General features: G+C 36.2%; 1 protein-coding gene across 13 annotated transcripts in view; it reads right to left on the minus strand.

The window, feature by feature from the left end:
• The window catches only part of PTPN13 (protein tyrosine phosphatase non-receptor type 13), a 241528-nt gene that overhangs the window by 114878 nt on the left and 101724 nt on the right, over positions 1 to 24926 (minus strand). For 12 of the 13 annotated variants that reach the window (XM_059922677.1, XM_059922675.1, XM_059922683.1 and 9 more), the window contains exons 7-9: positions 17385 to 17951; positions 2214 to 2309; positions 1730 to 1823 (exon numbers count right to left, since the gene is read on the minus strand). In XM_059922677.1, the coding sequence (XP_059778660.1) occupies positions 1730 to 1823; positions 2214 to 2309; positions 17385 to 17951 (757 nt within the window). The remainder of the gene's footprint in view (positions 1 to 1729; positions 1824 to 2213; positions 2310 to 17384; positions 17952 to 24926) is intronic. The other variant, XM_059922684.1, reaches the window with a different exon arrangement.

A 24926-nucleotide genomic window follows, 5' to 3' on the forward strand; every position in this document is an offset into this window, starting at 1 on the left:
CCCAACAATTCTTCCAGTTGTTATCTTTACTCCTACTTCTGATTAAGTTAAAAGGGCATCATATTAACTATTTATAAGTTTTCTCCAAATTACATATATAGAGAAGAGTGACTTCCTCGATTCAACACAGAGCTTAGTGCAATTCAACGTTTGCTTCGTATTGCTGGTCATCCCAAAACAGCTTTGCTTCTTTAACAAAATTATGTAATATCAAGCATAGATCTGTCTTTGTCTCTTACCTCCTTGGTCAAAATTACCAAAATAGTAATCACAAATACTACTACCACAATGGGGTCATAAAAATAGAAAATGCTATTATGCAAAGATCATACATACCACTTTAGGTAAATGAATACTTATTTGAGCTTTCCTCAAAGAAAGTATCATAGACTACTTTTTTTTTTTTTAGAAGACTTTTTTTGGATGTGGACCATTTTTAAAGTCTTTACTGAATTTGTTACAATGTTGCTTCTATTTTATGTTTTCGTTTTCTGGCCTCCAGGCATGTGGGATCTTAGCTCCCCAACCAGGAATTGAACCTGTACCCCCTGTGTTGGAAGGCGAAGTCTTAACCATTGGACTGCCAGGGAAGTCCCTCATAGACTATTTTAAAAGGAACAAGAGGGAAGAGAAAAACACACAAATTTCATAAAAACTGGAATATTAAGGAATAATTTTAGTGCCATGTAATTACTTGGAGTCTAAACCCTGGATAAATTGTCTGCTTTAATCACATGGCTAGGGTTACCTGGTCTATTAATAGTTTACAGGTATGAAACAGTGTCTGCCAGAATTAATCAACTCAGGGGCAAGTTTTTGTTAATTTTCAAATGATTCTTTTGTGTATAATGGCACTTGAACTAAATGAACTGATATCAAATTTAAGAGGATTCCTGTCGTTTGGGAGTAAATTTGGAAGCAACCTCTGGTTCTCTATCACATTATGAATTTCAAATTAATGCTTAACATTAATAACATGCTTCTGTTCATGTAAGGAACCTGTACACACCTGCAAAAGATACACATTAATATATTCACTACTGATTTGACACTTTTCAGTTCAAACAAAGTAAATCAATCCATGCCTATAATACCACCATTCTAACCCTAGCACAAGAATAATACACGACACTTTATAAGAAACCTGAGTATTTCAGTATGAAAGTGAACTCTAAACAGCCCGAAGTGGGCTTTAAAAAATACAAGATGACCTCTTTTAAGCCAGGAAAGATGTAGTGAAAAATTAACTTTTTACATAATAGGTTATTCAGTAGTAACCTATTAATTATTCATTCAACAAATAATACTCACTGAAAGCCTGCTTGTTGAGCCCATTCAACCTCGAAAGAAGTATTATTCTCTTAGAAATCAAAGTTTACTATCTTCTCACAGATGTTTAATGCCGTGCCTTCAGAACTTCCTTACCGTTAATAAGTTATTTTATATTCATGTTAATTTAAAAAATCAAGCACAAACTAGAAATAATCAGGGCCAATTCTAATTTTAAAAGATTCCAATAACTCAAACTACTATAACATCTTTTACATAATTGAATGAATTTGCAAGAACTTAAAGAGGAGGAAAAGGAAAAGGAAAATGGAGAAAATAGAGGAAAAAGAATAATTTTTAAAAATTCACCTTGAAAAAAAAAAAATTCACCTTGATTCTAACAAAGAAAAAAAAAACACCAGCAACAGGAAACATATTATCATTTGTTCATATTACATACCTTGGTCTCTGTGACTGGCCTTGACTTGGGGTTTCATCTACCCCTGGGAGACCACTGTTGGACTCAAATCTCTTTGACGTTTCACTTTTTCTCACTGATTGTGAATGAAACAAAAATAGTACAAGAGATAAAAATATCAAGTTATCTTATTTAAAACTCAAGAATTCAGCAGACACATAAGATAATTTTTACAAATCATATTCATGTAATCAAATTAGTGACATAATGTCAATAAACTCTTTAGAGGTAAGTCATGTTATTTTGAAAACAATTATTTTCTCTACTACGAAAATGACTACACTGCTATTTGATGAAACTGCTATCAAGTTCCTATAATACTGTTAAAATGAGTAACTGGAAGTTTTTTACAATTAAAAAATTTTATATAGAATTATTCTTTTGACACCTTATATCTCAACACTACTGAAAGAGAAGAACAATCATGGTTTCTTAAGAACATTTTGCTTGTTCAGACCCCTCTCACCTTGTCTGAAATCTGATTCAGAGGAAATAATAGATGGACTTTCACTGGAGGTACTAAAGACATCACTGTGGTAAGTTTTGTATCTTCGGATTGGTTCTGAAAGGATTAAAACATAAACATTAGAAAGCAAAATCATTAGCTGTTCCACACAAATCAAATAAGGCACTAAATTTATTCTTGTGAGACTAGAACATTTTTATACATTGCTTTAAATTTAAGAATGGATAGGTGGTATTCAAAAATGTGACTACAGTTTTGAGGCAGTTTGGCATACTGGTTAACAGCCTGGACTCCGAAGCTAGATTTGTCAGGGTTTGAATCTCAGCTCCAGTACTTACCAGGTGCATGACTTTAGGAAGGTATTTAACCTTCCTGCGACTCTTCTTCAACTGAAAAGAGGGTATAATAGTAGTGTGCATCTCATAGGGTTGTTGTGAGCATTAAATGAATTAATATATGCAGAGCTCTTAGAACACAGTGTATGCTATAGAAACATCATTCTTTGCACTAGGTGCTATGAGGGACGGAAAATCCAAAGACACAGTCCCAAGCTCAAATAATTTAAAATGTAGAAGTACAAAATACTTAAGACGGGACATGTGGGGACGGGGGGTGGGGGTGGGGAGCTGTGTAGGGATGTACGGTGTGTGCTCTGTATGAGGGGGGCAGAACCTCACTAAAATCTAAATTCTACCTTCTAAATGTTTCTGACTCACCCCTCTTCTTTGTACTCATGATCACTATCATAGATGACTGACTATTCAGCTCAAGCCTGGACTACTTCATGTGTCCTAGATTCCCCTCTCTGCAGTCTTGCTTTCTTGCTTGTCTCATATTATAATGCACATTACAAAGAGTGAACTTTCCAGAAATGAAAATCTGAGCATAATACTGTATTTCTTAAAGTTCTTCAAACTAGAGTTTTCAAGATACAGTTTAGTATCTCCTTAGCTTAGTATTCAAAGCCTTTCCATAAGCTGGTCCCTGACTACATTTATAGCAGTGGCTCTTCATATTCTGAAGTCATAGGTTCTTACTTGCTAGAATCAGATGAAAGGCATAGACCTCTCTTCTCTGCCTGCCCGCCCAAAGCACACTGAAATACACAAACATTGAAACAGAACTTTAAAAACTCAATCCAGGTAGAATCCTTGTTCCAGGGCATCTTCACCATCCACTTCTCCAAATTTTGCACTTGTGTTACTGAATTTACAGATAACCAAAAGCATATAAACTTTTAGATTCTTTCCTGAAAGATACTTTCCCTGCTAGAAATACCTTTCCTCCCCTTTTCTTTTGAATACTTTTTCTTTTTTCTTTAAGAGAAGCCTTAAAGGAAAAAAATCTTTCATGTCCACAAAAGCTTTCATGACCACCTAAAGGCTGAGTTAGATATTGCTTCTTGTACTTTCATATTGCCTTATGCTTAAAGAATTGTGACTCTTCCACTGCCTAATATTGATAGTTCTCTCTCTACTTGTTTGTTTCCTCTACCAAAATTATAAACTCTGACAAAAAGGATTGTGTCTTTTTCAGATATACCTCTAGTATCTAGCAAGTGTCTGATGCATAGCAAGCACAAAATAAATATTTTCTGAGTAAATATGAATGAATGAATGAAAAGATGAATATATGTGATACACAAAGGTCACTGATGACCTTTAAGAGGACTATTTCCATTGCACAGACAGGTGAGAGACCAAATCAGACTAAATGATAGTAAATTGAGAAAATGAGTAACACTATTCTTTCAAGAAGTTTGAGGGTTTGAGAAAGAAAAAAGATTAAAAAAAAATAAACTAAATGAGACTAGATGAGTTATTAGGGTCTTCTTGGAAGAGTGAAATATCTGAGGATGTTTTTAGGCAGTGGATAATAAATCTGTAGATTGGAGGAGATTGCAAATAATAGTGGGAAAAACTGATGGAAAAATGTGAAGGAACCAGGAGGAGGAGATGGGAAAAAACCAACATACATGGGATGGTTAATTTAGCAGGGAGGAAGAACCTTTCCTTCTTAAGAGAAAGAAGTGATGAACAAAGGAAAGAGTGAAAATACAGAGGGAATTCCAAGATACTCATCAGAAATTTGCCATACTCCTGGTAATAAAAGTAAATCACTTCCGGAGAAGAGTGAAGAAATTCTGCTGTGAAGAAAGTGTTGAGTCAGCAAAAAAAACCATGAAAGCTTTCATGTTACAGTGAGAGTTTAGATTAGGCTGGAATGCATGAATTTTATTGGAACCAATCAGAATGGTTTTGTGGCTTTTTCTAGGCACTAGAGAAAGCAGACCATGGGAAATACCTAGAACTGAGGAGTGATATGGGATGCATGGTAGCAGATAATCAAGGTATGTGAGGGTTTCTTTTTTACTAGTTTGCAAACTTGAGGACAGGTACTTCACAAAATGAATTATTCCCTTGTGCTAAGAGGTGTTTAACAGAGATTGTTAAAAGAAAAAGAGATGAATAAATGAATGAAATAGTTAAATGGCACCACAGAAACCAGGATGGAAACCAGGATGGAAATGATGGGCTGGAAAAATTGGGAGCTCATGCTGAGGCAAAGGATAGGAGTAATGCTGGGAAGAGTTGAAGGTTAAATGACTGGCCATTGACTTGATGGACAGGAAGCTGTGTACTGTTCTTATAACAATGTTTACCAGGAGAAGCATGCACAATATAGAAGACTCCTACTTTGTCCAGCTTTGTATACAGTGAACATAAGTATAAAATAATACTATAATTAATAAAAAGAGTTTTGGAATTGAAAATCCAAGTATGTACCAGAACTTTAAAAAAAATGATTCCATTCTACCACAGGGAAGTCTCATGGTAAAATAAATGATTAAAAAAACCCTCCTCTCTGGGACTTCCCTGGTGCCGCAGCCTGCCAATGCAGGGGACTCAGGTTTGAGCCCCGTTCCAGGAAGATCCCACATGCCGCGGAGCAACTAAGCCCGTGCGCCACAACTACTGAGCCTGCTCTCTAGAGCCCGTGAGCCACAACTACTGAAACCCGCACGCCACAACTACTGAGCCCATGCACCTAGAGCCCGTGCTTTGCAATAAGAGAAGCCACCACAATGAGAAGCCTGTGCACCGCAGGGAAGAGTAGCTCCTGCTCGCTGCAACTAGAGAAAAGCTCAAGCGCGGCAACAAAGACCCGACGTAGCCAAAAAAAAAAAAAGTGGGCTTCCCTGGTGGCGCAGTAGTTAAGAACCCGCCTGCCAATGCAGGGGACATGGGTTCGAGCCCTGGTCTGGGAAGATCCCACATGCCGTGGAGCAACTAAGCCCGTGCGCCACAACTACTGAGCCTGCTCTCTAGAGCCCACGAGTCACAACTACTGAGCCCACGCGCCTAGAGCCCATGCTTTGCAATAAGAGAAGCCACCGCAATGAGAAGCCTGTGCACTGCAACGAAGAGTGGCCCCCGCTCGCCACGACTAAAGAAAAGCCCATGCACAGCAACAAAGACCCAATGCAGCAAAAAGTAAAAATTTAAAAAAAAAAAGTGCATAAAAAAAAATTCCTCTGGTTTAAGATGAATGTGATTTGAAAGGATTGTAGAAGATGTCAAACAACAGTTTTATCTAATTTATTTATTAGTTTTATCTAATTTAAATGTAATGAACATAGTTAACTGCTTATGTAAGAAGAACTGCTATTTTAAAGGGGCACCAAAGAACTTTTTGTTTTATTGTACAGAACGTCCACGTTAAAGTTTTGAGGGATTTTCCCAAGGTAACTTGACCAAATTACAAACCTGGCATTGTAACCCACAGGACAGTAAAACCAACAAGGCCAAGGGAAAGACCCAAATGTATGGAGGCAATATGGTTTTACCTCACAATGAAAAGTAGAAAGTTGCAGCAAACCTATTCAGTAGACAGAGGAGAGAACTTCTGTCACTTGGATGTTACGCCTGCAATAACAATTTCACACCCCGTATTAATTGAATTTACTGCTTCATAACTATTTCTGCAAAGTGGCTGTATGAGAGTAAATAAATTTTAATTTTAATTTCCATTCTCTGGTGGTGCTTTATAACTATTCTTACATTATTTCACAGCGTCCACATTCCCTGTCTTTTGCTCGCCTATGTTTTGTTTCCTTTACTCTGACAACACTAGTAAACTTTTTTCAATCCTTGCGTTCCTCTGTAAGACAAATTAATGTAACTTTGACAAACTCTTCTTAAAAATATAACACCAGGACTTCCCTGGTGGCACAGTGGTTGAGAATCCGCCTGCCAATGCAGGGGACATGGGTTCAAGCCCTCGTCTGGGAAGATCCCACATGCCGTGGAGCAACTAAGCCTGTGCACCACAACTACTGAGCCTGTGCTCTAGAGCCTGCGAGCCACAACTACTGAGCCCACGTGCCACAACTACTGAAGCCTGCACGCCTAGAGCCCATGCTCCGCAAGAAGAGAAGCCACCCGCAATGAGAAGCCCGCGCACCGCAATGATGAGTAGCCCTCGCTCGCCGCAACTAGAGAAAGCCCGTGTGCAGCAATGAAAACCCAACACAGCCTAAATAAACAAACAAACAAATAAATTTACACACACAAAAATATATATAACAATAAATCATCTTCCCGTGATGAACTACTGTCTGTAAATGTTCTCAGTACCACACCCAGGGGGGAGGGAGGACATTGCCTTATGATGCTTTACCGCTTCAGAGTATTAGGGCACAAACACTCTGGAAACACAAACTGGATGACTAGCTTAGCAGGACAATTAAGGGGCAGGAAGAACTTTTCCCTTCTAAGGCTGGGGTAGGGGTGGGGTGTTTATGTTAATTAAAGTGGTAGGAATCTTTTGTGAGCTTCTTGTATTCCAGAATGCATCTTTAAAAAAAAACGTTGTTAACCATGTTCCTTTCACTTAATGGCATGGCAGATATAACCAGAGTCAAGTTCCCAGGCAATATTTACTACACAGTCATGGTTATAAAAAGGTTAGAATCAGATTAAAGTTCTCAGCCAAAATTTACTACTCAGTTGTGCTTACAAGAAAGGTTAGCCCTTATAAGCTTTCCATTTCTGAATTAAATAATAAATGTAACAGTTTCAGGAATTACTATAAAATTACATGTCTTTTACCAAGAGAATCTGCATTGGTGTATAACAGAGGCATGTTTTCCATGCTGACAGATAGAAACACTTCTTGGCTTTCTGATGACCTACACAAAAGGTACCCAGTAGACACTAACTAGACAGGTAGTAGCTTTCTTCCTCTGTCTGGTCTGCAAAAGAAGGGTAATCCCTAATTTTCCACAAGGTGTCCTACCATTATTGATGACTTTTTTTGGAGGATCCAGACAACAGATATGTTTTCTATCTATATTTAAATGTATAATATTAGCACTTTAGATTTGGTCCAGATCCCAGGAATGTGGTATTAACTGAGTGATTAAAAAAACACACACAATTTTTTATTATGAAAACTTCTAAACAGACACAAAAACAGAGAGTACAAGTCCTCATATGTACCCATCTCCCCGCATCAATAAAACCTAGTGATTGTTATTTTAATTAGAAAGTATCAGACTTTTTTTTTTAAACAAAGAGATGCTCTTAAGTATTTATAGAATATTACAAAGTTTCCTGAATGCCAAAATTTTTGAATCATGTGCAATGGACCTATTAAGAATATTCACATACACATTTTATAAAATACACATGTGGCTACTTTCATTGCAATGTTAAAACTGCAATAGCAAAATTTTAAGCTGTCACCATTACAACTGGAGAACTGAATTTATTTGCCTTTTGTGGGATAAAATTAGACTCAGTATCTAATTTGTTGGTTTGCAAATTTCTTTTCTCAGCTAGTAAATATTTAAGTGAAACCTACATTGTGTAAATCAGTGTACTAGAGTTCATTTAGGATCATGAGTATTCCTCATTTCACTAGATGATTTTCTTCTCTTTGACTTCCTATATGTATTTAGTTTTCAGACATGGAAAATAAAGTTGTAGTTAACAATCTTAGCATAGAAATAATAACGACTGAAAAAGAAAAAATGGCAGAATAAAATTAGCCTGAATACATGTCACCAAAAAAGCAGTACATCAAATTGAGTGTGTGAATATATGTATGTGAAACACATAAAACACATAGGAATATAGTCTCTCCAAAAAACATTTTGTAGAATAGTGGTGAGAGAATGAGAAGAATAGGGACTAGAGAATAATGGCTTAAAGAATTAACATCTGGATAGAAGTCTAGTTATAGAGATTCTGTAATCATACATACTCTGACAATTAAAGATATATTTTAATTTCTAGTATTACTTTACCATAATTAAGAGTGTACTATTTTTTTGGTCAGATTACAAGGTATAAAAATCTGACAGGACTTCCCTGGTGGTGCAGTGGTTAAGAATCTGCCTGCCAATGCAGGGAACATGGGTTTGAGCTCTGGTCCGGGAAGATCCCACATGCCGCAGAGCAACTAAGCCCGTGCGCCACAACTACTGAGCCTGCGCTCTAGAGCCTGCGAGCCACAACTACTGAGCCCCCGCATCACAGCTACTGAAGCTTGCGTGCCTAGAGCCCATGCTCCACAACAAGAGAAGCCACCTCAATGAGAAGCCCGTGCACTGCAAAGAAGAGTAGCCACTGCTCGCCACAACTAGAGAAAGCCCAGGCGCAGCAATGAAGACCCAATGCAGCCAAAAAAAAAGAAGAAAAAAAATCTAACAAATATTTTATTATCCTTTAACTGTAACCTGATCCTCTAAACTGCAACTCTAACATGGTATTGACTCCACATTTATATAACAACATTAAAAGGCAGCTTTTCAATAGGCTAGTGTTTTGTCATAAATTCTTGACGACTGTCACAATTTCCACCAACACTTACTTAACACACTTAACACTTTAAACATATGAAGTTGTGGCATGTGGTCATGAACACTATACTTTTAATGGTTAGGGAATTATGAAGACTTGCATGATATTCTGAGCTTATGTAGAGCTATTTTAGATGAAACATTCAAATCTACAATCTTCACATTAAAATGTATCTAAGCCAGCGCAAACTGTAATCTAAAAACACGTTTTACAAGTGACACATATTCAAGCTCAGACAAGTAACATGAAGGAAATGAGACTCAGGCAATGCAACATCAGGAATTAAATAACCACTTTTAGCTTGGCATTTCTTTACCTTTAATACATGACCCAAATTATAGATAAAAGTTTCAAAGAGAAATGCACTAAAATGATGGGTTTTGTAGTTCAGAACTGTAAAAAAATATTTAAAACTCTGCATTTTTATAGTTATAGGTCCTAACAAATAAAATATTTCAACCTTCAAATAAAGCAGAGAAACAAAAGTAGCAACATTATGTATTCATGTATGAAGTGTTTTTCTCTATGCTTTCTTTTGAGGGGGTTAATTTCTGGACATTAGAGATTGTACCTTGTTTATGATCACTAGAGTCCACTGTATTCTGTATTACACCATGCTGCATGATACATGAATAGAATATATTCTAAAATCCTTTGAGAGCTAGACGTGATCAATAGAATTTTTAACCAAGAGAAACAGAACACATGCAAGTATGAATATATATAAACGAGGAAAGGTATATGGAGAAATACTCTGTGAAATATAAATTACTTTATAGATGTAAAATTTGTGCAGAGTAGGAAGGCAACAAGAGTGAACAGTTCCTCTATGATGGTCTTGTGTAATGCAGTAGCCATAAATCTGGGCCAGCTGTACCACTCTTCTAGCATCCTCCAGGATCCTTTGTTGTTATGACTTCAACTGCCCCTTCTAAAGCTTTCAAACGGTACAGAGTTCTAAAGGAAAGTGATTGCATTTGCTGTTGGTTGGTCAGGCTGTGACTGACAAGTATGTGATTTTCTCTTAGAGTTGGACAAAACAGAGGAGAAGGAGGTGGGATTTCTCCTCACTATATAGCATAATTCATCAGAGAATATTGTTGTATTCCATATCTGAAATAGCACCACTGAATATACTAAATATTTAATATTAATAGCCATGTTGCAATATTCAGTTTAGATTAACAAACACTTACTGACTATCTTTATATGTCAGGCACAGTCGTAGAAACTAAGGATGTAGCCATGAATTAGACCAGGGCAAATTTCTGGTGTCTACAAGAGGAGAAAAAAGCTCTTTAAAACAAATAATTTCAATGAAAAATATAGGCCAACATCTGGAAGTGGGAAGATGAGAGAAAGCTTCCTGAGCTATGCAATACCTGAAAGCTTAGACAGTCTTTTAAGGCAGAAAGCTGCATGAATAAAAGCATGAAAATATAAAATAGCCTGTATGGAGGGAAGTTGGTGAGGGAGGGCAAGAGGAGTGGGAGAGGAGGAGAGAGAGAGAGCATGCGAATACACGTGGTGTTGGAATGACCTGTGAGATGGGAAATGCTAAAGGGTGAGACTGGAGAGACACAATAATGGAAAGCCTTAACTACCATAATCTAAGAAGCCTGAATTTTATCCTGCTCAGCTGATAAAAAGTTATTAAATGGCTGGAGGCAGAGAAGAAATGTATCCATTCATTTGCATGGCAGGTAAACAGAGGACAAATTATAGCTGAGAGATCAATTTAGAAAGCTAGTTCTATAGTCCATGGGCAACAGAAGGAACTGAGAGACTGGAATGAAATGAAGAAATATTTTGGAGGTTAAAACTGTTGGGTCTTAAACCTTGTGATGATACTCATTACTAGTAAGATCCATTTTAAATCATAAACATATCGATCCATGCTTTTCAGAAGGTTTCTATATCAAAGCCAAACTGGGTCTATGTTAACTATGTATGAGTTAGATTTAAATTAGGTCCCTAATTTCTGATAAAGTACCCTCTGATTTCTGTGGACTCCAAAACCAGTATTATATTACTATGATTATAGACACTGGAAAGCTCGTTTTGGTTTCACTTTTAACTTTCCTTAGCATTTAAAAACGCAACTTCATTTTTTTTCACTTGGATAAATCAAACAAGAGAAGTAAATGTCTATGCTCAGTTGTTTTTAAGCTAAAGAATGACTTACTGCATACTTCTTCTCAAATGCTTTTCAAACCAATCTTTGGTATTTTGTACTGGACTAACTGTGTGAGAATGGTTTGAAGCTGCACTCAATGGCTAGGTAATTTTAAATAAAATATTCAGTTCCTTAGTTGCACTAGCTACAATGCAAGTGCTCAACAGTCACACGTGGCTTTTAACTACAGAGCTGGACTTTGTAGATATAGGACATTTCCTCCATTGAAGTTCTATTGGACAATGCTGATCTAAAACATAAATCTCCTTAAATTTCCGCCCTGGAAACATAGTACCCACTTGATTCTTTCTGGTTAAGATGTTGAATCCATCTATAATAGTGTGCTCTTCAGAGATACAAAATATATTGTATCTTAGTAGTATAATAATAAAGTCATTAATACCTAAGTACATGTGATACTTGACCAATATCACATAAAATCCCTGCTTATTCATATGTACTTCTGTGGAAACTGATTATTTAAATTATTTAAGTTCATGGAGTAATCCAAATAACGACTCAATCTTTTTTTTGTTCTTTTTTGCGGTGGTGGGGGGGTTGCTATCCTAAGGGAAATAAGGTAAAAATAAAAACTGAGTAGTTCATCTTTACCAGTTTTGGCTCTTAGAAAAGAAAGATAAGTTTTGAAAATATTTCTCTCTCCATAAAATGTCACTAGTAGCATCCTCTATGATGAACTGTAACATTTATGATTCCATCCTCCTACTCTTCTGAAATGTAACTATAAAAGTATATGCGGGCTTCCCTGGTGGCGCAGTGGTTGAGAATCTGCCTGCCAGTGCAGGGGACATGGGTTCGTGCCCTGGTCTGGGAAGATCCCACATGCCGCGGAGCAACTAAGCCCGTGCGCCACAACTACTGAGGCTGCGTGTCTGGAGCCTGTGCTCCGCAACAAGAGAGGCCGCGACAGTGAGAGGCCCGCGCACCGCGATGAAGAGTGGCCCCCGCTCGCCACAACTAGAGAAAGCCCTCGCACAGAAACGAAGACCCAACACAGCCAAAAAAAAAAAAAAAGTATATGCACTTTCAAGTTCAATGGAATGAATGTGAATGGAAATGAAACATTAAGGTGCCTTAATAATGAGAACAGGCTCACATATTTGAGTGTTTCCATACTCTAGCTGCACAACAGAGTTTAAGCTGTATTCACACAACAGTCACAGAACAGCAAAAACTAGGCTAGACCAGAGGCCACAGCACTGAAAGAAAGGAAACGATACTTAATTTAGACATAAAGTAGACTGACTGCTGGAAGCAAAATTCTATTCATAGTCCCCACCCAGGGTGTGGAGTGCTGTTCATACTATACTCACAGTACTGGTTCCAAGTCAGTCTCTCATAATCAGGAATGTGCTGCCAACCCACAGAGCAATGGATAGGGAGTGTGTGGTAATTACACCACAAACGGCACGGCAACAGATACTCTCATTAGAAAACAGACAATTTCTCAGATCTTGAGATGGAGTAGAGACAGGTGGAAAAGAAAATACTGGGAACAGGGAAGAAAGGGAAAGAGTAGAATAGGACAGTCCTATGCTGAGGTGAAAAGAGTGAAATGAAAAGAATAAAGCAAAAAAAGGGAATGACATCAAACTTTAAAACTAGTTTCCACGAGAGAAAGCTGTTATGTTTATTCCTGCCTCACTGCTTTATGAATGTAGAAAACTATTAATAATAGTTTTTATAATAGTTTTAATAATAACTATTAATAATCATCATAATAATCTTATGATTTTTAAACTTCAACTACAATTTCTTTCTTGGGATCTTTTTTGTTCCTAACTTTATTTTGTTCCCAAAGAAATTAGAGCACTCGATACCAACCACTGCTTTTTGATAGTCTACTCTCTTATGTCATCAGGTACAGGATAACCATCTTACAGATCCTACCATAGTAAAGCCCCATCAAAACACTATCCAAAACAAAGCAAAACAAAATCCCACTATCTGCCACAATAGAGGATATGACACAATGGAGCTCCATCTTAACCCACATCCAGTGTGGTTTATTGAAGGAAGAACCAAATGAGCCTTTCATAATAATATCTTGTTTTACTGTATTAAAAATTATATAATTTTACTAGGAAGAGACCTAAGGGGTTTGTTTAGGTGGTCAGTTGAACGTCCAACTTCCCAGGCAGTAAAATATTTTCCCAACAATATATCTGAAATGTTTCTGGTTTCTGCTTGAAATCAGAATGGCAGAATGGAAAAAATCTTATTCTGGGGCTTCAGAGACCTGGATTCTAAATTCAGCTCTGTTATGATTTATGAATTTTGTCTTTCCTTTGGCAAACTAGTCTACTCTAGGTCTCTGAAAATGAGATGTTTGATTGAAATGATATCCAAATTCCTCCCAAAACCAAACTCCGTGATTTTAAAGTCTGATCTCCCTTGTGCTAGTTGGCTGGTTGATGCTGTCAGCTGAGGAGATGCCATGGAGGTGATCTAGGTACAGGCTCCTTTCAAGAGGATGGGGCCTGGGCTAAGGTAAGGGCTATACATTTGAGGCTGAAGGAGACAATTGTCTTTCCCATTAGTTCAATGAATCTCCTCATGTGCCCCAAAGAACAAACTGCAATTTAGCAATTTCTTTTCTTCTGACTGTTGTATTATCCCAGTGAACACTGTAACACATCCTTTTTTAAAAATTAAGAGGTAACATGTAGTGGGAAATTCTTAGACTGGAATGCTGAAATCTCTCATGGAAATCTACAATCTCCCATAATAATGGAAACTTTATCATTAACCAGTTATGTGATCTTGGGTACATTATTAAATCTTCACAAGCCCAAGCATATGTGCTTTAAGACCTCTTCTAATTCTAAAATTACTGATACCCAGTAGCAACTTCCAATTGTAAAGATCACAAAAACTGTACAGAGTATTAATATTTTTAAATGCTTTAGTCACACAGAAAAGGGATCTATGAAGCCTACTATTCATAAGAATTAAATGAGATAAATGGGTTTATATTATTTTCCATTCTTTTTTCTTCTTTGTATACTAGCTGAAATCTTCTGTACTGGCAATCTGTACTTGGCTCGGCTAACATAAATTATCTTACCTTTAGAAAAAGACAGCACAGCATAAAACCAGTAAGTTATTCAACTAAGTAACTAAGAAAATTATTGTTTTTGAATTCCAAACCTCAAACGTTCCTTTCAAACAATGCTTTTAGTCTAAAGCAAATATAATTTATTACTACTTGCAAGTTACTATATAATAATGGAGTTTATTTAAGGTGGTATATTTCCATAATAAATCAACATTTTCAAGGTGTTCTGTTTTCCTTAAATTGGTTATAAAATATACTCTGGGGGGAAAATGGGTAGGTTCTTTGTGGGAGCAAATGTTTTTGAAAACTCTTTAATACCAAAGAAAGATTTCAGGATAGAAATTGTCCTATATCAAATAATTGAAAGCATATTTATTTTTAAAAAGAAATCTTTTCCTTTTCTTTTATCTCTTATAATAAACCTAAAATTTCTAAATATGGAAATTTTTTTTTGTAACAAGTTACCATTTTGAAAAAATAAGAGTTTACAGAGATTATATATCATTCTTTGCAGATATATATATGCATATCTGAAAACAAGTTGGTCTATTTGAGTTTCCATAATACACTTACACACACATGCATGCACATGTTTCCCAAGAAGATAAGACTTCTATGCAAACTAGGACATAATTTGACTTAATACTCACTTTATAGGAAATCCCCATAAATCACCTATTCAAACAAAACATATTAAACAGACTATTTATTGTAGCATAATTTAACAAATTAAAAATATTTTCACTAAAGTTTTGATGCTTTACTATTTGACTCTCAAGCAAGGTTCAAGTGTAAAAAACACTCTCCTCACTTCACTAATCCAAACTACTATTAATTTACCAAATAGTAAGTCAGATAATCTTTTGAAACGTACACCTGAAAACATTATAAATTAATATCTTAATATTTACATGTTAAGAAAATATACCAGTCAAGCTTTTAAATGTTAGAAACAGTCATCTAAATTGGTGTGTATCTTCACTATTTATATTCTGAGACAATCATGGTTTTATCTATTTGAATCATTGAGGGATTTTTTTTTTTCCACAATGGGCAGAATTTCTTTACATAAATGTCTCCATGAGGGAATGCTCATAAGAATGTCAGGCTAAATTATATTCATATGTTAGCTGTTGTGCAACACTAAATAGTCATGAAATACAACTTCTGAAAGGAGAGACTTTATTTTAAGCTACAAAGTGACTGCTTTTTGCTGTCACAACTCTAAAAGTTTACTGATCAGAGTTAAAAACAGTGAAATCATGTATAAAACAAATTTCTAAGTTTTTATTTTCTTTGAAAAATAAAAGTCTTTTTAAGTCTTTGAAAGTTTTTAGATCTAGGTTATATTCGACCATCTCATAGTGCTGGCTAATGTTTTTAAAAATGCAATTATATACAAACCCATAATATTAATTAAGTGTTCAATAATTTCCTCCATAATTTCAATTTCCCCACTAATTTGCAACTCCTGAATTGAAAAAAAAAAGTGCAAAACTTCATTTATGAGAAGTAAAGCACAATGTGGGGTCTATTTTCAGTCCTAGAACTTTGCTTAAAACTTAACAGACCAAACCTTTAGCAGAGTACTGTAAAGGCAACCTATGAATCAAAAATATTCACTAGGACAATGATCTTAAAAATGAATATGACCCTTGATTATGTTACTACTCTCACTGAACTAGAAGTACCTTAAAGCTCCCTTTAATCACCTATGTTCCAGGGGTCTAGAAGCGGCAGTTATAAAACTTTAATCTTCAAAAATGTAGAGGATTAGGGACTTCCCTGGTGGTCCAGTGGTAAAGAATCCGCCTTCCAATGCAGGGGACACAGGTTCAACCCCTGGTCAGGGAACTAGGATCCCACATGCCACAGGGCAACTAAGCCCTCGTGCCACAACTACTGAGCTTGCGCGCCTTTACTAGAGAGCCCACGTGTGCAGAGCCCACACACTCTGGAACCTGCGTGCCACAACTACAGAGCCCACGCGCCCCGGAGCCTGCACACCACAACTAGAGAGAAGCCCGCACACCTCAACGAAGATTCCGTGTGCCGCAACTAAGACCCGATGCAGCCAAAAATAAATAAAATAAATAAATAAATCTTTTTTAAAATGTAGAGGATTAGATTGAAAACTCTTATTTTGCCCTCTCTTCCACTTATCTATACTAAAAAGAGCCTCTATCCATATGTCTAGAACATAATTTTATTCTGTTCAATATATTGTGCTTTGTGTGTGAATAGGTACTTTTGAAACAGAGCTTTCCCCTGCAAATAATAACTGATAATTTATAAAGTTATTTTATGCCCCCATACTAGGATTGTAATAATTTGACTTATTAATCACTTTACATTCACTACCCAATTAATTTATTTGTGTTAAGCCCATTTTACACATAGGGTAACTTAAGACGGAGTGATTAAGCCCAGCTGCTGAACTAAGGATCACATAGCTACTGAGTGGGGTAAATAATTCAAGCCTAGGCTGTCTGACTCTAAATCCATAAACCTAAACACTATGATTTTAAAAATGTAGATTTAAAACTTCATTCCAGACCAAAGAAATTATAATCTCCAGGAGTCGTGTCCCAAAATGTGTTTCTTGAAGCTGGTGGTTTGGGAACCACTGCACTGTCACCAGTCTACACTGCCTCCCTGGGATTGCTGATTTTGATTAACTGCATCTCATTTCCACGAACCAGTCCTTTACAGAAGCCTCCCACAAGATAGTGCATGATAGCCGGTGCTGTGGAGGATTAAAAAGAGGTAGAAAACATGGCTCCTGCTTACCTAAAATATTGAGAGACTTATATGGTGGCTGGACTGGGTGTGTTTAGTAGGGATGACTTTGTGGTAGCACTGTACTTTGATTAGGGTTTTTGTGGAAGGAAGAACAGAAATTGACAGAGAAGAGCGAGCTTAACTTGGCTACAAAGGTTTTGCAGTGGAAATAAGACTTATGGAATGGTTTACTAACCCTTCTTTATTTCAAAACACAATTTTAAATACTTCAATTCAATTCTCTCTCAAACACACACGAAATTACTAACCTTCTTCATTCATGGCTTCTCTCAGAACCTGAAGTTTCTTTTGTCTTTCTCGGATTCGGTCCAAAGCACTTGATATTGCTGAGGAGGTGGGCAATTCTCGTGTGTGAAACACTGGATCCATTTTCTGAGGGCCAAAGATATCCAAGGCTATGCTTCCATCTGAGTATCTTGCCTCCTTTTTCCTAGGAGTAGTTGAAGTCCGTACTGTTACCGCCTCAGGCAGACAGTGTTGGTGTCTGTCAGTCTCCCCAGAAGAGACGTCTCTGTCACCTGTGCAAAGCAAGTCCATGGATGAAGCCCAAATCTTCTTCTTGGGAAGTGCATCAATGCCAGGGAGAGGTTTTTTTTCTGGGCCACTAGTTTTGAACTGGTAAGGAGAGCAAGAATTTTCAGAATCTTCATGTCCAGAATTATTATCTGATGAAATGTCCTTGAAATAATCTTCTTCATATTGTGTGTCTCTTATGGACAGAAATCCCATAGATTTACTAAGCCCTTTGTTAAGAAAGGTCTGATGAGAGAACGGAGACTTGTATGTATCTAGTACATCAGAAGTAGAGCTTCTTCCTGGAATGATAAGAATCTATCATGTATGCACAGAATTTTTAGAAAATAACTGGAATGTAACCTTACTATTGACAATCAAAGTGGTGGCAATTTCCTAATTCTCTGAATGGAGGAAGAGAGATGAAATGGGATGGTGGTGATGATAAAGGAAGTGGAAAGAGATGTTATGTTTGTATAACTTTTCATAGTCCAATGTTTCTTACCTAATGATATCAATAATATATTGAACTTACTTCTTAAAGTAGCATTATTTTATATTCAAAGGTGAATGATTTGGTTTTAAAAAATAGATAAGAGTTTCTGATACTAACCAGTTTGGTAGAATATTAATTATTCATGAAACGATTTGGGGTAATAATAGAATATGTAGTATACTCCTTTAACTTCTAAAGATATAATTCAAATAGGTATTATTTCAATATAAAGCCCTGCCATTTTCTGGTCATTTAAATAAACATGTTCAAAGAAGAAACAAAGAATTCTTGCTATATTCTGGATGGAAAAAAGATTGTAGTATTTGGAATTCTTAAGTATCAAAGTTTTATTATGATTAGATATGTTTTCAGAAAATTTGATCATGTTTGAAATCCAGACAACTTGACTGTGTTTAAATTATGTAAGAAAATTTTTCCACGGCAGACCATCATGTACTGAAATAGTTTTTCCTCTCGAACACAATGTATCAATATTTGTCAACTGGAAGAAATTACCCATTCTTATTTATGCTTTAGTCTTTGATGTAGTTAAAACCAGTATGCCATTCTAATTTTTTTTTTAAGGCAGCAGTCTAAATGCATTGAGGCGCAGCAAAAATGTCCAACCAGAAATTTTTTTGAATTCATAGATTCAACAACAAAAAAAATCACACATATATATGGCTCCACTATTATAAAGAGAAATGTAGAAAAATATAGTTACTAACCCAATAGCCCATAAACACTGAAGATTTCCTGCGTGACCTTCTGTGATCCCTCTTTGATAACCTATTTGCTATGGATACAATGTAAAATGATGACTAAAACCTTCCTGATAATAATAAATTGCTTATTAACTCATTTGAAGAAGTCAATTGCTTCTTCAGGGTAACAACTATAAGCTATAATTCCCTGACCACAAATTTTACCTTAATAATTATAGAAAAGTAAATTAATTTCAGAATGGCAACACATAATTGCTTGAAAATTAGATTCAAATGTTTTCTTGGAACTTATCTTCCCCCTGAACATGGATCCACTCAAATGCAAATAAGGATAACATCGCCTATTTGGGGCACATCATCTATAGCAGCGGTCCCCAACCTTTTTGGCACCAGGGACTGGTTTCACGGAAACAATTTTTCCACATACTGGGGGAGGGGGATGATGGTTCAGGGGGTAATGTGAGTGCTGGGGAGCAAAGGGGAGCGGCACATGAAGCTTCGCTCACTCGCCCACCACTCACCTCCTGCTGTGCAGCCCAGTTCCTAACAGGCCATGGACCGGTACCTGTCCGTGGCCCCGGGGGTTGGGGATCCCTGATCTACAGAATACTGGGAAATATACCACACCACATCTAGACACACAGATTGCCACAGACTTTAGATTCTAATATAAAATAATTTTAAATTGATAAATATGTCTAACTTACAGTATTTCAGGGGTGAATTACATTCTTAAACCACGTGTTGAAACTCATTAATTTAAAATTGTATTAAAAATAGAGAACAAAGATACTCAAAAATTGATAGAATACAATAGATAAAAAATAAGAATCGAAAGGATTTACAGATCATAGAATCACAGATGAACTCAACAATCTGCCTTCTTTTACTATCTTGACTACCAACAAGTAGTCAAAACTTGGAGAAAATCAAACAAGTGGGTATTTTGGCAGCACATAAATTCACGGTCAACCACTTCGGACACTCAACATCATGTGCTAACAGTAAGTTCACTCACTTTCCACAACTGATTCATTTTTCCTCATTCTTCAAATTTCCCACCTTAACTCTCATCTCTCTTTAGCTGATGAGCTGGTCTCATATTCCACCAAGAAAATAGTTGTCAGAAGACAACTCATTTTTCCATGACTAATTCTACATATCCACCCGTGTCTGCAATCTTTTCCCTACTGTCTCAAAGGATGAAATTTCTTACCAAAGGCCAATTCCCGATATGTGTTCAATTCCCCCCTCCTCTTACTTTATCAAAGATTTTATTTCTTTGGTTATCTTCTGCCCTCTCTGCTTCCATCTTCATTATCCCCCATTTCTACTGAGTCATTCCCATTAGTACACAAAACGTGCTCTAATATCTCTATAACAAAACCAAACTAAACAAAACCTCTCCCCTATTACCACATTTCCCCTCTAGCTACTGCTGTCTCCAATTTCTCACTTCCCATTCATTATTCTACCCACTTTAGTCAACTTCCCATTCCTCTACACCTTGGCAACTCTCATCATGTATCACTGATGATATCCATATTACCAAATCCAATGGACACTTCTGCATCCATATCTTACCTACCTCTCAGCAACAACTAATAGTGATGACAATCCCTTAACGAATCACTTTCCTCTCTTTACAAGCTTGGTTTCTTCCTACTTCTCAGACTGCTCATTCTAAGTCTGCTTTTTCCTCTTCCTCTACTGGATATCCAAATGTTGGCTTTCCTCAGATGTCAGTTTTAGAACCCTATATTTTCACTCTTTCCTTATATACTTTCAACTATTAACAAGGCTTTAAATATTATCTACATACTGACAACTCCCCAATTAATTTTCTTGGCACTGATCTCTTCTGGGAGCTCCAGTCTGAAACAACTGGACCTTCTACTAATGTATCTCAGAAGCACCACAAACTGAACATGCTTAAAACTGATCTTTTGCTTCCCATACCCAGAGATGTCCATTTACCCTGGTCTTTCCAACTTGAATAAGTGGCACCATTATCCAACTGACAGCTCAGAACAGAAATACGGGCACCCTCCTGAAACCCTTCATCTTCCTAATTCCCCATATCAAACCCATCAGAAAGTGCTGGCTATCTAAATTCTCAAAGATATGTTACTCCGTTATTTCCAATTCCACTGGCATCACCCTATTCCTAATTAACATTATCACTTGACTAGATAATGGCAATGGCCTCCCTGCTTCTTTTTTCATCCAACTACCCTCCACCCAGCAGCCAGAACTAACTTTTAAAAACACGTTCCATGATGTCACCATCCTGCTTAATAAGTCTCAAAGGCATATTATTGCAACTCCAAATAAAATCTAGACTCCTTCTGGGCGTGCCACTTGAATCCTTTTTAGTCTCATATCCACTTTCCTTATTCCATCCAGGCCACAGGTTTTTCTCCGTTAAGGTCTCTTAAATGTTGGGACCTTTCTTATGGTTAGTTGTTTCTTATTCTATAGTTTTATTTTAAATATGACTTCTTCAGTGAAGCTGACCACTATTGAAATAGATCACTTTCCAAATGTGTCATGAGTCTATTACATGTGGAACAGGTAAATTATTCTCTTTTAGGTCATTAGTATTTACTAGCTATCTGTTACTGGGCCATGGTAAAGAGCCATGTCCTCTCACTAGTCATATGAAGCTTAAAACTAATTGCTAATAAGGTGGCTCTTGGACAACTACGGCTTTATAAATGCTAGGTTTTTATTGTCTTTATAAAAATTAGTAGATATAAAATATTTCAGTTCATGGTTATTAAAAACTTCAGAAAGTTATTTTAAATTCTGCAGGGTAGAACAAAATTATAATGAAAATAATTCATTTAAAGGTTTATATTAACTTCCTACTCTGTTTCTACAAAATATGGCTCATTTTGCTTTATATGTTTGGAAATCACATTATGATAGCTAACTTAAAATCTCATGACTATGACTTATAAAGTAATGATTTTGAACCACAATTCTCTTCTAGTAGCCAACAGGACAAAGAAAGGCATGGTGACATAGGAAGAGGAGTGAGAAAGTAAGATGGGGGGGAGGGAAGGGAGGGGGCAGTGATACTCTTCAGGAAAATGGCAAAAAAATTGTGGAAGTGTGAAACAAGGTTCAAAATGGTACGTATATACTTGTTACAAATGCTCTAAGGTAAAATTGTAAGAGCTATGAGCTACAAAAGCATTAAACGGGGAAACTGAGTGTGGATGACCTTTTGAAGGAAAAGAAAGGCAGTGGTAGGAAAGAGATGTTTTGAGCTAGGTGGTTTCTCCAGTAGATCTTCTAGCCTAGGACTGCTTTTGTTTGATTTTGGGAATAAAAAGGAGACATAGCTTTAGGTAGAGACACAGAGAGGTGGATTTCAGCTGGTTATAAACATACTATTCTTAAATCACATATTCCTAACCGGCAGGAGTCTCAATGCGTTTTGTCATGTCAATGATGCTCACTGTCTTCAACTACACAACAAGATATGTAATTGCCTGATTAACACTTCACAGGTGGATAAAATACATATGGCATCATACACAGCAATACAGTATCATGGTTGCTTTGTGTTGCTAAAGCACTAGGGAAAAAATTTCACTAATCTGGGAACTCAATATTAGAGTTCAAATATAGCATTTGGCCATATAAATGAGGAAAAACATGGAATTCTAGGCCCTCTTATTAGATGCTTCAGTCTAGTAAACAAGTGAAAACCATCTACTGTTAATACCAGTGTCATCTCAAATAACTATATTTGAGACTAGACAAAATGCAATTTCTTCAGATGCTTTCCATATCTTTCCAAACATGTACCCAGGCTATTATAATTACTTTATTAAACAAGCAAAAAACAGCACTGAAATCATCAATTAAGTTCACCTAATAGCTATGCTCACTACTCATTTTGATCACAGGAAATTAAACTAATGGTATTTCTGAAAGCAATGCCATTGTAGCTACTTTTTAAAAGATTTCAGGTGGAGCTTTCCGTGGTATTTTCCTATCCTGGCAGAGTTAGAAGCTCCTTCATCTAAACTCACAGAGCATGCTTGGTCTCTATGAAGACACTCTCTAACTGTATTAAAATTATCCATTTTATTATATATCTGTCATCACTGCTACTCATTTCCTCACCCCCACCCCCAACTCGAACAATAACATAAGGGATCATGTCTTACTCATTTTTCTATTTATCGTTCCTGATAAAAGAAATTCCAAAAAAATGCTTGCAGAATGGACTGGTTATATAACTTTTGAAACCTTTTAAAGTCAATTTAGGTAGCATAATCTACCAGAAAGATTACTGTCAAAAGATGGGGTTTTAACTAGCTTTGTCATTCAATCCATGAGCTGGGGCAAGCCACTTAATTTGTTTCTCACTTCCTTCATCTACAAAATTGAAAATAATTTGTTATGTCTTCTTCTTAGAGGTGACAGGATAAACGAACTAACCCATTTGAACTATTATGAGCTCTTCTGAACAAGTAGCAACATAAAGTTCTAAATTTTGCTTCTTTTTTGTTTCTATTTTATTTTTCTCAGCATATAATTATCTACTGAGGGAGAATTTAAGTTCTTTTGAGAGAAAGTCATAAAACCAGAAATCAAAAGATCTCCTGGAAAAGTTTTAGATTCTATAATTTTAAAAATCAAGTTATTCACAACAGAACAATTAGTGACTATAGGTAGATTTTTCCACCTTTAAGGATGCTCTGAGTTCAGAAACAGTTTACAGACAAGATTATATTACATACAATTATAAGTATTCAAATTTAAAGTGAAACCACAAACATTTTCCTTTCGGAGGGTGCGCTAGTTTGCTAAAAAGTAAATGGCAAACAATAAGTAAACGTTGAAGAGCTATGAATAAAAGATTTTAAGATCATAAAGAGTATTCATAATATAACATATTCCATTTATTAAATTAAATTGAAAAAAATCTTCCTTGCAAAGTACATTGTGTTTTAACTATTTTTGTTATTTATGATGAACATCATCCTTAATGGGACATCATCATTCATCTTTCTCCTCACACTGAGACTCAAAAAATTCACAGCATCTCTTAGAAGGTAACTTCAAAATGACATTTCAGTATTAAAAGAGGCTCCCCGATTCCCCATCTGTCTTCACAAATGTGTTCAGGTACATAAAGAAAGAAACATGATATTATCAGTACGCCCAAGTTCTGAAGCACTATCATGCTGATCTGATCAAGGTGTAGGTTTCCACCTTAAGCTTTCTTGGCAGGAAATGTTTGATTTCTTTCTGCTTAGTGAAGCCTTTTATCAGCATTGACAGTATTATATAACAGAGTGGAGGCGAACAGCCCACTAGTTTAGGCCTTAGCTTCTGTAACAGATCTCAGAGGTAAGATGTAAGGAGAGACCTTTTATGGTCATTTACTCATAGATGAAAAATTTTATTCTTAAGTTTTAGTTGAACAATCAGATCACTTAGATACGAGACATTATGTCTAAAATTGCTTACTTCTTTTAATCTAATTCTGTATCTCACTGCCCATCTTGACATTTTATTTATTGAGAACAGTGGTCAGGAATCTAATAAACTAAGTTATCACTATATATAGGCTTTAGGTTGGTCTGCATCAAAGAGAATGCTTTACTACTAATGTAATACAACAATGTTGCTTTGCTGCAAGTGACCACTGACAGTTAAGAACTGGCACTGTCCAAAGGTAACACCAGTGTCCTAGTAGAATATTTCTTCTTCATGAGTTAATTTTTTTAATCTTAAGAGTTATATTAATAAGTGTGTGCCACTGACTATTAGTTCCTAATTGCTTCTGTCTGGTAATGTCTATAATCAGTATACTATGTGGATTCTGTCCTTGAGATGTGGTTTTACAAATTTATTAAAGATAAATTAAAAGAGACGTTGAGCAGTAATATTATGGTAAGCAACGGCTAAGACGGGCTGAGGATCCAAAAGGCTATTGTTTCTTTAAGTATAAGGACCTCTAGTTCTACCCCAACTACAGGAACTAATTTAGGTTTATCCTGAGTGACAAATTGTAATTCCTTACAAATTCT

This window comes from Balaenoptera ricei, chromosome 5, assembly GCF_028023285.1.
Source record: "Balaenoptera ricei isolate mBalRic1 chromosome 5, mBalRic1.hap2, whole genome shotgun sequence".
In the NCBI taxonomy this organism is placed as follows: domain Eukaryota; kingdom Metazoa; phylum Chordata; class Mammalia; order Artiodactyla; family Balaenopteridae; genus Balaenoptera; species Balaenoptera ricei.